Consider the following 14,390-nt stretch of genomic DNA (forward strand, 5'->3'; position numbering starts at 1 on the left):
GGGGGGGGGGGGGCTCAACGCAGCCGGAGCGACTTAACCGGCAATGTGTTCACGTGAAAACGTCCTATGTAGAAAACAGACGTTACCTACGAGCTCGTGGAGGAGCTGCAGATGAAGACGAAGGAGTTCCTCCAGCCGAATCCAACGGCGAGAGCGAAGATGGCTGCGGTCAAGGGCATCAGCAAGCTCAGCGGCCAGGCGAAGGCCTCGACCTATCCTCAGCCGGAAGGTGTACTCGGCGATTGCATGCTCACCTACGGCAAGAAGATGGGCGAGGACAGCATTTTCGGTACATGCGCTTCACAACCGAGCGACCTAACGTTATGCCGCCGCCTTGCCGCGACGGAATTTTTTCTCGAGAGCATTCTCTCATTTTCTGAAAGCTCCTCCCCAGAGCGACTCCACGCAGCAGAAATTCTCTCCCCGTTCGGCGGCTCGTTGTTTTCAAGCGGAGAAATTCACAATTGACCGCGTACGAGAGGAATAATTTCGCGCGAATTGAATTAAACTGCGTCGCAATTATTCGTATTGCAATTCCGTTCTTTGTGCGAATTAAACATGATTATGCCGGTAATAAAACATCGGTACTCAATGTCGCATGGAAATCTAAGGAAAGAATAAAACTAGTGTTAGAAATGAAAAGAAACCACACAAAAAACGGACCTATAAAAACCGAGCGTTGGAGTGCGCAAGTAAAGTATAAAGTTCCATTAATAACGTCTATTAAATACATAATAGTTGACTCCACACGCGAATTAAACTTTGTGTTGTATCTTATTAACTTGGGTCTATTTTTTGCACGGAGAAAAAAGATTGAATAAATTAACGTGACGACGAACGAACGATCGCGTTTTCGTTGAAGGAAACGGAATTTCTCATTAACCAAATTCGCTTCTTAGAACCAGAAATTCTGTTTTCTTCGACGAAAACGCGTTTTACTCGTTCATTGTTACGTTAATACAACCAGTCTTTTTTTCCTGCTTGTAATTCTTGATTTTTAAAACCAGTTTTCGAGATTGTATAAAAATATACAAGAAAAAAATGCCGTTGAATCAATAGAATTTCCAGCAGTATGCGTAATTGGAGCAAATCTTCTTGATTCAATAGCAATATCATTGAAACTAACATCTTAGTTATTGAATCAATATATAATATAGTAGTTTTAATAATATTTGCCATTGAATCAAGAAGAAGATCTGCTCCAGTTATTCTACTGTTGGAAATTTTACCGATTCAACGGAATTTTTTTTCCGTGCGAAAAACCCAAGAGAGTTGAGAAAGTTCAGTTAAGTACGCGGAACATTTTGCGAATCGATAAAGCGACGGGACGCACCACATAATTCTTCGTCCTTTATCCTTTTTTTTCCATCATTTCTTGTAGCCCAGGCTCTCATTGAAATAGGCGAAGCCATGAAGCAGATGGCCGACGTGAAATATTCGTTAGACGACAACATCAAGCAGAACTTCCTCGAGCCGCTGCACCATCTGCAAACCAAGGATCTCAAAGAAGTGATGGTACGCTTATTAGAAAAGTTGTGCGTTCCCCCGCCGCCGTTCGTGTCGCTGGGGACGGGAGTTCGCTACTACTTTCTCACCTTGCCCAGAGTGTGTCTCCGGCGTGTGATCTCATCTTTCTCTCTGAATTTCATTTTAGCATCACCGGAAGAAACTGCAAGGTCGCAGGCTGGATTTCGATTGCAAACGAAGACGTCAAGCGAAAGGTACGCGAGCACCCTGCTGCACGCTCTCTTTCTCTCCCCCTCTCTTTCTCGCGTACGCGTTCTTATTGATTTATTCAGACGCGAGCGACGCCGCAGCCGCACGTGTCCTTGCAGCGCGCGCGAGAACGCGTAGAGAACGCTCGCGATTTCAAAGAGTTGAAATAAAAACCACTTGCGCTCGGTGATGGGACTGTAACCGGGATGACGATACTATCGTCATACAAGTCGTGTAGCATCGCCGGGAACCGCGAAATTGTGATTCCCGGGGATTATGGGGATCGTAAAGGGGAACGTAAGCGCACGGGGAACGATGGCCCACCGATGGTAACTTTGATGAGAAGAAGGTCACGCCTGTCGAGAATCCATGTTTTCATGGTTTCAAGCTCGATCTTTCAACGAGATATCGTACACTAAAGAAAAATGACCGATACTCGTGACTGTACACGGAAAAAACAGTTTGGTTGAATTTATCTAAAATGAATGAACTAGACATATTTTGGTTGAAAGAGGAACAGAATTTCCGATTCTTATGAGACAAATTCGATTCTTGTAACCAGAAATTCAGTTTCTCCTTTAATCATAGCGCTTTTGGTTTGCTCATTTCGGGTAATTTCGACCCAACTGTTTCTTCCGTATAATTACACAGTTGGGGAAATGATTATAGTCGGGAAAACCACTTTTTATAATGAACGCTTCAATAATATTGTTTATGATAATCTTGTCCAGCATATTACTATTACTTCTTGTTAGAACTGCACTTGCTTTTTAACAGTTAGAACTACGAGGATGAGTCAATAATTATTCCGCACTCTATATATAAAATTTATTATGAGAACAGTAAAAAATTTATAAGCATTTTACTTTTCAATATAGTCCCTTTGATTTTCAATACTTAATCCAACATCACAAGTTTCTTCATTCCCACTCGGGAAAAAATGTACTGTCAGCCTACACAAATTTATAACACAATAAGTGCGGATAATTATTGACTCACTGCTTTTTGTTAGGGAAAAAGATATGGTTGGCGTTGAAAATCTCTAATAATTTACAGTGAGATTGCCAGTTTTTTCCTCTTAGTGCAAACAGAGAAAAGATTTCTCTGAATTTAATAAAATTTCTTTAATTGAAACAAATCTATTTTTTCGAATAGAACAAACGACCGAATATTTCAATATTCAATAAACAGGATTGTCCGGTCTCTCAAACAATAAATATCCTTTTATCAAATATCTCTTCTTGTTTTCATCCAAACATTACAATAGTTGCAATAAATTATTTGAAAGAATTTCTATGTTAGAAAAATATTTTTAAAAATCCCTTATTTCAGCGGGACGATACTTATAATATATAATAAGATTAAACTTTTTATTGAAAACGAAATATATATATATATATATAATTTCCTCTAAATAATATTGTTTTTTCGATATACTTGATCGAAAGAAATCTTTTTCCCCGTGTATATATAAATTGTATCTTTTGCATTCTACTTTTCGATATATATCTCTGTTTGATGAGAAACATTCCTCACTTGGGCGATCAGTCCTCGAGCTACTCGTTCGCTGATCTCGAGACGGTTTCTATTTCAACTCGTCCACCGGTGCTCTTTTTCAACGTAACGACACGTCGGCGGACTTTTTAAGCTTCTCACGGAGGCGGTTTCATTTTTCCCATTGTCGGCATGAAAAAGTAGAATCGCATACACTCTCGCTCTTCCCCCGGTGAAGCGATGATTCGCTCTCGGTGGAGCAGCGCGTTATTACGAATGCGATATCGTATGAAATCGTTGCACGGGTAGAGGCGAACGGCGCGCGTAATAGAAAGGAGAAAGATCTCTCTCTCTCTCTCTCTCTCTCTTTCTCTCCCTCTCTCTCTCGTCTCCGCGCATGTTCCGCTGCACGATCGTACGATCGAGTAAAACGATAAACTAGAGTTACACGCACGTGTATATACCGTACACACATCGTGGAAAGTAGAGCGAAAGAAATGTTACATGTTCGCATGTGCGGAACGTTTTCCTTCCTCTTTCTTTCTTTCTTTCTCTCTTTCCTTTTCGTCCTTCCTTTTCCTCTTCTTCTTTCGTTTCTGCTACTATCTATTTTATGGGCTGATGTTAGCACGATTGGCTCGGTTTTATCGAGCGAAACCGACAGGAGCGATTGAGCGCGCGCTAACGCGAATTCTTGCGATCGATTCCGTTGCATCATCATGATTTGCCCGGATGATTTTCGCTTTTTTGCCGGTTGCGACCCGCTCGTTTCTCGTTGGACGGCCGATTTAACGATTTAGCGACTGGGAAGGTGTCCGTCAGTCCGCATTTCGGAAGTCCAGCGCGATCGAGCACCTCGTCGCCATATACTGGTACGTGACTTTCGTTTCGCGTTTCAGCAGCAACTGCAGCAGCTTAGTTATAGCTAACTAGTCTCGCGTACGTAGTCGTCGATATTTGCGATCACGCCGCCTGATTAGATGATCCCCGGGATCTGTCGTATCCCGGGATGTCCCCTCACGCCGCTGTTTGTTGTTTACAGAGAATGATAATGCCGTGCGCGAGGAAGTTTTTTTAATTTCGTTTCACGCTTTTCCTTTACCAGTGTGTCAGAATAGCTGCGCCCCTCCACCCTCCCCCGCGTGCGTAGAATTAATTGCGCTTCCGTTTCCCGAGCGCGCAGTATTTTTAAGTGTTTAGATTAGGCAACCAAGCAACCCAGTAGTGCAACCTTTTTTAATACGTCGGCGGGGCGACCGTTTGCGAACAGGTTCTCACGTTTCAGACGACGAGATCCGTCAGGCCGAGGAGAAGTTCGCGGAAAGCCTTCATCTGGCGCAGATGGGCATGTTCAATTTGCTGGAAAACGATGTAAGTCGTCGTAGTCGTTGTCGTCGTCTCATCGATGATCCGAGACGACGATCCGCGATATCTTGACGCTAAGCTCGAGATTCTTACTCGTATCCCCTTTGCAGATCGAGCAAGTGGCACAACTGGCGACTTTCAGCGAGGCTCTCCTCGAATATCATCAACAGTGCACCGACATCCTCAGGGTGTTGACTGAAACGCTTCTGGAAAAGTACGCTCGTAATCACACGTTAAGATTTACCGAGAACCATGTCTCAGGGTTTATGCAAATTTCATCGCACAAATTGCGCTCGCGTCAGATCGACGATCTGACGCAGGAGTCTCAGCTGCAAGATTTATGCCCGATTCCACGATTCATGGTGTAAATTTAATCGACAATTGACTCGACGGAATTGTTCAATCGCATTGATCAATTCAACCGAGACGATCGGTCAATTTCGTCGAGTTAGACGTTTATCAGATTTAAACCGTGATAGTGGAACCAGACATTAATCACTAGTAACGGGTTAAGCCATTTGCATCATACAGGGATAAAATATGTCTTTCTCTTTAGAAATTGCCCGAAATATTTTTACTGTATGAATTTGCCCAAAAAGTTTCTCTCTTTTTTATACAAGGCCAGAGAAGTCGAAGTACAGATGTTATAGTATCATTTAAATATTAATATTGATAATAGTTTTAATTAAAAAATATCAATATTGTCAATGCTAATATTTAAATAGCATTGTATATCCATGCTTTGGCTCCTCGTGGCTTTATATATTCAGTTTATTATTTCTCGGAGCAGTCATATTTAATTGATTTTGTTTTCTCATTTCTTATAATGAATTTGTCCACTTTTCATTAACAAATTGAAGACAAATATGTCGAAAAGTGTAAAAAACTTGATATTTCAGCGCCCACTGTGCTGGTCGCTGACTCACCGTGAACGTGAGTCTACGAGCGCATATGTGCGCTCCGGCGATAATGACCAGCGAAATCGAGCGCATAGACGCACTAATGACGCAAATGGGTTAACGAAACCGAAATATAGTCGCATATATGATATAGATACCGCCACTGGTACAACCACCAAAAGGTCGATTCAACTGCTAACAGTAATTTTATTTCTGGCGGATAATTGGTAGATGCACTAATGCGCCGGGTCAGCCTTTTGTTCGTTGAACCAAATTTTCGTTTCTTTTTTTTTTACGCGAACGAGAGATTAAAGGAACACGAAAATTTTGCCAAAAGGACTCGGTTAGCTCGCCATGCGTTACCCTGAAACTAAGTCCGCCTAATACTCGTCTTGATTGATTCGTTTTCACAATACGGACAATTGTCGCTCTCCAGGAAAGAGGAGGCGATGAACAGACCGAAGATGGAATTCGTGCCGAAGACGCTCGCGGACCTGCACGTGGAAGGGTTGTCGGCGTCGGACCACATGAACGGTGGGAACTTCTCACTTCACGGTAAAACGAATTTCACAAATACCCGCCACAACGCGACGACACTCGGGTGGTCTGGCTGTCTAACTGTTGTCCCTCTCCCTCCCCCCCCCCCCCNCTCTGTTATGCTGGCGTTTTTACATATCCCTCTTACGTCGTACATAACTGACCGATATTGCATTCTTCCCTTCCACCCTGTTATAGAACGACTTCTAACGAAACCGTCTAACGTCGTCGGGACGTCCTCTGTGTCTCATTTTCTTTCTCCCTTCCTCTGTCTTTTTTTCTCGCACGTATCAATTGTACCACGTTTACCCGTCAAAACCGAACAACGTGACCTATCTAATTTCACGTTAAACGCATCCAAACGTATCCCAACGGCAAACCGGCGATGGGAGTGAAATTAGCGCGAGCGGGATGCAAATTTAACATTGCCCGAGAACCAGTCGAGACGTAGTAGTGCCGCATAAACGTCGGTTTATTTCGAGAATTAATGGAGTATCGATGTTCGATCGATCCTTCCACAAAAAGAACGGAACTTCGCGAGCTCGCCCGTGGCACGTACAGGTGTACGTTCATTTATCACGCTGTCAATTAGGCGTCTGAACAACGGACGTCGAGTCCTTTAAGATCCGACTCTCGCGATTTCGCGTGAAACGCGCGCACACATACACACACACATACACACACGCGCGCGCGCGCGCGCGCGTTGTTACACCATCATACTACTCTTCCTCCGACTGTGCTGTGTGTATAATGTGGCATACCTGAATGTCTGTCCTTCTGACACAATGTAGGGGCAAGTCGAGCTGGCTCTCCGATTCATGCGGACGGGAAGCGCTCGCAGCTCGAGCTATTTCCGGCCGGAAACCCGCCACAATCTGCCAATGGTAAACTTTGCATGGGGGTTTCCTTCTCTATCCAACGAGCGAAGGGACAAACGCGATTCCTTCCCGCGCGCGAGCCTGCCGCAGGCGGGCGGTTGCACCAACGTTTACGCCGATCCGTAATTACCCTAAAGTTTCTCGGTCCACGTGGACAGAGATACCAATCAGACACGGGCGTCGAGTTCGTTATCGATGATCGGGAAGCCATGTTGGTGCGATCGATCCCGCATATTTCATTTTTCTTTCAACAGAATTATTCACCGCTTTCCCATGACGATGCTGATGACTTGATCACCGTGCATGCTTGTTAAATAGTAGCCTGCCACCCTGTGCCGTAGAAGAAGGTTGTGTTAAGTAACTTTTAAGTGAACTCGGTCTACCTGTAACGGGAAGGAAGAATCTCGGCGATCGTTTGGAATATATATTTGCGAAGCTTTTAGAATTTTTCCAGTTTATACTGCACACTGAAGAGAAACATATTTGGTATTCACAACTAATAATCATCATAGTGAAAGAATTATAGTCAGAAGAATTATTTTTCTAACAAGCGTTACTTATAGTGTTGATATTGATAATTTTATGTACATGTTGTTACTACTATTTTTATGGTTAAAGCCATAAAAAGTGGGTATAGCTGAGGCCGAAAGTAACTGTAATTTCTCTTAGTGTAATTTTCATTTCTAACAGCTTATCTGAAAAATCACGGCAGATCTGGGAGATCTAAAAAAGATATAAATCTCTTGTATCCAATTTTTTATCTTGTTATTACGAGAAATGTAACTCTGGGAAGTTATATATTTTACGTACTTCATCGTTACAATTTTTTATATTATATATTTTTTACCTTATCATTATGATTTTTTTATTACTACAATTTTCACGCAGATATAGTATTCTCACAAAAAGCGAAAGTGAATTACTTCCTCCTCGTCGCAGAGACCTCAATTAGCTCACGCAACTTCCATCGATGATTACTTATATACTTGTATATCGATAGAGGAATTTACTTTCAATAGAAGAATTTATTTTCTATAGAAGAATTTACTTTCATTCTCGAGCACTTAGGGCGTCGTTATTTTATTATTATTGCATCGGAACGCAGAGACCGGTGACGTCTCGCATCTCGTCGCGCTTTGCCCGACACAATGTTGCGCGTGTAGACGATCGTTCGTTCGCAAGCCGAACACCGTGTTTTGAATGTTGTCGTAGTTGAAACACGGCATAACACAGTCGTGTGTACGCAGCGACGTGTTTTTCTCGAGCGTGGCTTTCAGTAGTTTAGCACTCGGTGCCGACTATTTTCAGCTTCACCCTTGCCCTCACCGAGCAAGTCGCCAGCGAGGACACCGATGTCAAGAACGCCATGCTGCACAGCCCTTTACGACTTCGAGGCCGAAAATCCCGGTGAACTTGGATTCAAGGTAAACTCCGCGTTTCATCACGCATAATCGTTTCGAGAGGCGTCTGGCCAATGTCTGGAAGTGCGCGAAAGCTTTTGAGAAGACGATGTCGTAACTTTCGATTTATTCTCGTCCCCTAGAGTTTCAATTACATTCGACTTTCTTCCGGACATTTTACAGACGTCTTCTTCTTTTTGTCAAGGAGAGAAGGGATTTTTGCGCCGCTCAAAGACTACGACTAAAGGCTCAAGCACAATGAAAGGAATAAAGAACGAGGAGTTAAATATAGAGAATTAGAAATATTAGATTAGAAATAAACTTTATTTTAAGATGCAATAAAAGGAATGAAGAATATAAGAATGTTTTTAAAACGAGAAGATTACCACTTTCTTACTATTTTCTAATAAATTTCGATTGTCACCATGAACATTTTTATCATTTTCTTGATAATTGTCGATTGATTCCAATTGATTTTCATTATATACTGATGATCATTGAACGTTTTAAAGATTAACTACTAAACATGCAAATTACAAGGAATAGAATTTCGATAGTGTTCCTTATATTAGTTTTTAGGCTTTTATTGTATTGAAATATGGTTGTTCATATGTCAAAATTTAATTCCTTCCCAGTAAGCAAGTAAGAAATCACTAAAACAACGTTATTTTAATGATATTTTATAACATGTAACGATTTCAAATGTGTAGTTCTTAATGTTGTATACAGCGTCATTGTTAACAATATTTCACCCAGACATTAAAAATAATATTTCTATACTATGATTTTAATATTTAGAAATATATATTATCAAATAATAATTTAAAAACACTCATAAAATATGATGTCAAAATTTTTATAAAATCCGCATACAATCAATGTTTGAAAAGGTGAATTTAATGTTTCTTACTTACTGGGCTGTTCCTAATTCCCCGTACTTAATTCTTTGTTCCTCATTCCCTCCTTTCATTGTGTCCGAGCCCGGCATCGCAGATTCACTCAACGTTCGCGTTTCCGCAGGAAAACGACACGATCACCTTGACCCAAAAGCTCGACGAGAATTGGTTCGAGGGCAGCCTGGACGGCCGCACCGGTTACTTCCCCGTGACCTACGTGCAGGTCGTAGTGCCATTACCCTAAAACGACGCCGCGCATCTCGAAGCCAAAGACCCAGCAGCATTCGTTCACTAGCGTCTACCACGGGATTATATTCTACTCTTCAGCTAGCCTAAAGACACCCGAAACTACTCCCCTATCGACGACTCTATCTACCTACTTGTCACTTACCTTACAGCCCTCCGCAGTGTCCCTACGATGACAACACCCTTCGATATCCCCCCCCCCCCCCCCCCAACTCTAAGAATAGCCTCTATTACGCATGTTAATGTACATATATAATATTATAGTGTCTTTTATCGACGTAAGGACCTTCGCGCGCGCAGACACACACGAATACGCATACCCAGGAAATATGTGCATAGATACATATAGACGTATTATACGTATGCAAAAACACTCGACACAGACACGCGGGCACGTGCCGCTTATATCGACAGGACACATACACGGACAGACAGACACACGCAACACGCATCCTACACAGGCACACGGACATATTAAAAGTACCTATGATATAGCAGTTCACTGTCAAGGGCGGCTCTCTCCTCATCTTCTTTCATTTTTACATTATTACGTCCCGTCGTGTGCCCAGATGTATACCTTCGAAATCTTTTCACCGCAGTTCGAGTGCACAAAATGGAAAAAGAGAGAGAGAGAGAGAGAGAGAGAGAGAGAGAGAGAGAGAGAGAGAGAGGTAGCGGAAAAGGAAAGAAGAGGTGATGCGAGTCACAAGTCAAGCATATGCATGAACCGATCGATCATATGGCAAAGCGCGAATTTCTCCGACGTAGTTCCCTCTCTGAGATTCGATTAGTCACGCTCGACGCGAGCGTTGTTATTCATCTCGTCCCTCGTAATCAGCCGAAACTCGAAGCGCGTTCGTTTCCTGTTTTCTTGCGAATTGAATACTTCATCCGGGGACATCGCGCGGCCCCGCGCGCGCACGATGCTTTCGGATGGGGTGAGATTGTTCCAGCATCTTTGATTTCTCCCGCTAAACTCTGAACGAGAAGAACGTTTCAGTAGACAGTTAGTCGCGTTGTCGATCGACGCCGATCCTAGTGAAATTTTCTCCTTCTGCTTGTACGATAGGTGATAGTGACGATTAAAAAAAAGAAAGAAGACATTACAAATTGCTAATCGAAGCTATTTAATCCAGTTTTAAAGCAACGTCTCGATCTAACCCCCCCCCCCCCCCCNAGAAGGCTATATTGAACTTCCGAGATGTAAAATGCGAGAAGAGGGAAGTCGACGTCGCTCTCCAAATATCTTACATATATACATCGCGTTGCATGTTAAAAAAAGAGTGAATTCCCGAATTTTTTCCTTTGATCCGGTGCAATTTCCCGTCGTCGCATGACCGAACGTTAATGTCGCTGGAGCAATATTATCGAGTTCCGTACTCGCTCCCTCCTGCGTGCGAGCCGCGCAGAAGAGGGAGACTCTTGGCCGCTAAATCGTGCTGGTTTCTTCATGGCTCGTTTGTCGTATATAATCATAAAAAGCGCACGGCTTTCTTCGCGACATGGTTCGATCATATATAAATATATCCGATCGCGACACCGTCACACACATGTTTTTTTGCGTTGGTCCGCGCGGCGCAGCAAAACTCGTTACTCGTGCAATGTACTCGTATGATGTAATGTTATATAGCGATTCGTTTCCATTCCTCAGTCGATTGACCGTTCTTTCGACCGTACCACCCGTTTATCCCTTCCTTCGTTCCACGTTCTTTCCCCCTCCCCTTCTCCGTTTCCTTTTTAATTGTTAGACACGACACTAGCTAGAAATTAGGATTTACTTTTAAGCGAACCTCGAAATGGCGGCGAATCTCTTCCACGAAGTCATTCTCGATATTTATCCAGTGACTATTTTATTGTAGATAATTCCCGGCATTGTTTCTCGATGACGACGATCTCGATTTATTTGTTGTCGGAAAAATTCCGGAACGGTGAATGCGCGATGTGCGCTCGTTCGCGCGCGTTTTGAATACCCGCGAAGCCAGGGGCGCGTCACGATTGTGCGAGCCACCAGCTCGTGGGCTTGCATAGAAATCGGTCGTGACAGAAGTCGAATGATAATACACGGTGTAAATATAAGCGGATTTTTGTTATACTCTTACCCGATAGATAAAAGTGTAATAAAATGCTCACATTTTTCCTGAATCCTCTGTTGCTGCTGTAACGTCGGATGTTCCGTGTGCTATCACTTTGGCTCTTGCCGTGACGGATTACCGTGCAAACTTGTGAACAGCGGCTCGCAATCGTAACTATTTGACGCACTTCCAACTTTATCGGACAATGAGCATACAACCGAGTGCACAGGGTGTTGAAGAAGGATACGCTACTTTTGGGAGCAAGAAGCGTTTGATAAATATGGGTCGAGACATCACAGTCCGGAGTTGGAAATCATTTTTTGTTTTGATAGTGAGAGAGCGATGTTCGTTCTTCCGCTATCAGAATGGAGAAACTAGCTTCTAGAGAAATTTCCAACTCCGAAAAGTCAACTTTTCGACCCATGTTTATTAAAGCGCTGTTTGCTCAGTTCAGCGAATACGATTCAAAATCGTATACCTTCTGTTTAAAATACCTATATATGAAATTAAAATTAGTGTTTATGTACGAGAAGTTGTAATTTATAGAAAGAAAAAGATAATTTATTTTTTTGATATTGTATTAAAAACGGTATCACACACATACACACACACACATGTACACAGTGCTGTATATGAAATTACGAAGAATTACTTTTTATAGTTAAAGAAAAGATGTGATCTTCAAGGTCCCATTTTATCGAATTTGTGGAGGAACGAGCGAAATTTTTCCGACACACTTTACAACGCTTGTCGCTTAGCTTCCGTTTGCTATGTCGAACCTTTTTTTAACGATTTTTAAAAATTATTTATTCCGAATACAAACGTCGTTTCCATTTTTTTATACACGCCTGACGAATAACCGACGCAACCGACGCAATAATTTCGATTAGTATTATTAGCCCATCGGCGTAATAATAATAGTAAAGCAAGCGAGAGTAATACGAGAATGAGAAACAACAGACTTCCTATTTGAATCAGCACCTCGGTAGTATTTATACGTTAAGTGTAGTCTAACGTAGGCCCGACGAGTAATTATACTTTCGCAGCATCGGCGATCAGTTTCGAAACCCGCTCCTTTCTGACTTTGTACGAGAGTTCAACCGCCAGAACAATGAAAGTAATTAAGGAACTTGGTTATTTGTTGCCACGTGGATTTTAGGTAAAGAAAAAAAAAAGAGAGAAAAATCTTCGAGCGATATATCTGCTAAGCATAATGTAATGACACTAGAGTAAATTACTTACACGTATATTGTCGATAAGGGCGACGGCGAACATGATGGCGTTCTTTTTTTCATTGTCATTGCTCTCGTGTGTTTGTTATTATCGTCATATCACCGTCATTGTCACAGTCGTCGAACGGTGGGATCGCGTCTCCGTGCATTAAATTCGCGTGCGAACGTTGTTGTTGAAAACCGGACGGATTCCTAGATGACCGTGGGCATTTTCCGGATCTCGAGTGAGTTGCGAAATATAATGAATAAAAAAACTAAGATTAAGTATATACATATATTTAGAATACATAGTATCATCCTGATTTCACGAAGCTCTACGACGCTTATCCGACATGACTTCGCCCGTTCGTCGTAGAATTCCTTCCGGTGCGATAACGTAGACACAATTCCGATAGATCGTATAGATATAATATTCTAGGTCATAGAATTGGGGGATTCCTCTTCCTCAAAAAGGGTCACGCAGTTTTCTTATACGTAACGAGTCGCGATAGAGGGAAAGAGAGAGAGAGAGAGAGAGAGAGAGAGAGAGAGAGAGAGAAAAGACACGAATGGCTTAAAAAAGTAGCGATAATCTCTCATAGCTATTATATTCCTTTCGCGTAATAAGTAACTACGCGTTCTAGGTGAACTCTAGACAAACGCACCGAAATCGGAGGATGCCCCGCGGTCCAAAAAAAGAAAAAAGCGCGCGATACACCGTGACGAAGGCGCTTCCTAAGTTCGAGCATTAAGTTACTGCATCGCGATCGACGTATACTACACCACCGACTAATATATACCACCGATATTATTATATTATTATTATTATTATTCTTACTACTACTACTACTATTACTACTACTATTATGATTATCACTTGCTACTGTCACCGTCGCCAGTTAAGTCTTTACCAGACAGACAGACGGACGATGAGTATGATATATAACGGAGGACAAGCTGCGGAATGTGGAAAATACAAAAGCCCGCACGAGTTTCAACCTACCTATAATCGCTGTGAAGAAACTCTTTTTGAAGCTCGCTCGAGGTGTTATCGATGTTGTGCAATATTAAAAGTTTAACAGCACCGTGTTTAGAGCCGGTGAGGGGGGGCCATCGCCGGTTCAGTGTTTCTCAAATTATCATCGAGAGGGAGAGAAGGGATGGGAATGTGGGGGACGAGAGAGCGGAGGTTCAACAGCGATTATTCCGGATCGATGTCGTCGCGGCTCTTCCGGTTCCGAGCGTGCCACCCCCGCGGTCGCGGTAACAAGAACGCTTTCTGACCACGTGTCGGCTGATCGGTCGAGTCTTGTCAATTAGAACGCACGTGGGGGATACCGAGGGACGCGGATCTTCTCTTTGAGTATACACATATACATATACACGAGCACATCTTCCCCCCTTCCCCGATGGATGTATATAAGGGAAACGAGCGACGGAGAAGAGAGAGATCCGAGGTCACCCGGGCCCCGCGTCCCCGTGCGTACGATAGCAATAACACGCTAATTATCTCGCGTCAAGGGAGCAGGGGCGGATATAGTGACTCTTCGTGGCCTGAAGCTGATCGACCCCCCCGCCGGCAAAGCGCGTAGACGCGTCGATAAGATGTCACGGTCGAAGAAAACACGACGCTCGCGTTTTGCGTAACTTGCGAGAGTGAGTTTCATGATTCGTGG

At 42.9% G+C, this 14,390-nt stretch overlaps 1 protein-coding gene across 8 annotated transcripts in view; it reads left to right on the plus strand.

Annotated features, from left to right (window-relative positions):
• LOC106743728 (endophilin-A) overlaps positions 1-13,723 on the plus strand; it is a 42,943-nt gene extending 29,220 nt beyond the window's left edge. For 3 of the 8 annotated variants that reach the window (XM_014617857.1, XM_014617856.1, XM_014617859.1), the window contains 10 exons: positions 73-289; positions 1,382-1,515; positions 1,655-1,721; positions 4,011-4,082; positions 4,496-4,581; positions 4,686-4,789; positions 5,911-6,008; positions 6,803-6,895; positions 8,198-8,313; positions 9,310-13,723. In XM_014617857.1, coding sequence (XP_014473343.1) covers positions 73-289; positions 1,382-1,515; positions 1,655-1,721; positions 4,011-4,082; positions 4,496-4,581; positions 4,686-4,789; positions 5,911-6,008; positions 6,803-6,895; positions 8,198-8,313; positions 9,310-9,429 — 1,107 coding nt within the window. In that variant the 3' untranslated portion in view covers positions 9,430-13,723. Of the gene's footprint in view, positions 1-72; positions 290-1,381; positions 1,516-1,654; positions 1,722-4,010; positions 4,083-4,480; positions 4,582-4,685; positions 4,790-5,910; positions 6,030-6,802; positions 6,896-8,197; positions 8,314-9,309 lie in introns of all 8 variants that reach the window. The other 5 variants (XR_001374390.1, XM_014617861.1, XM_014617860.1 and 2 more) reach the window with 5 other exon arrangements.
• The last annotated feature ends 667 nt before the right edge of the window (positions 13,724-14,390 follow it).

This window comes from Dinoponera quadriceps, unplaced genomic scaffold (assembly GCF_001313825.1).
Source record: "Dinoponera quadriceps isolate SergipeBrazil2010 unplaced genomic scaffold, ASM131382v1 scaffold690, whole genome shotgun sequence".
Classification (NCBI taxonomy): Eukaryota; Metazoa; Arthropoda; class Insecta; order Hymenoptera; family Formicidae; genus Dinoponera; species Dinoponera quadriceps.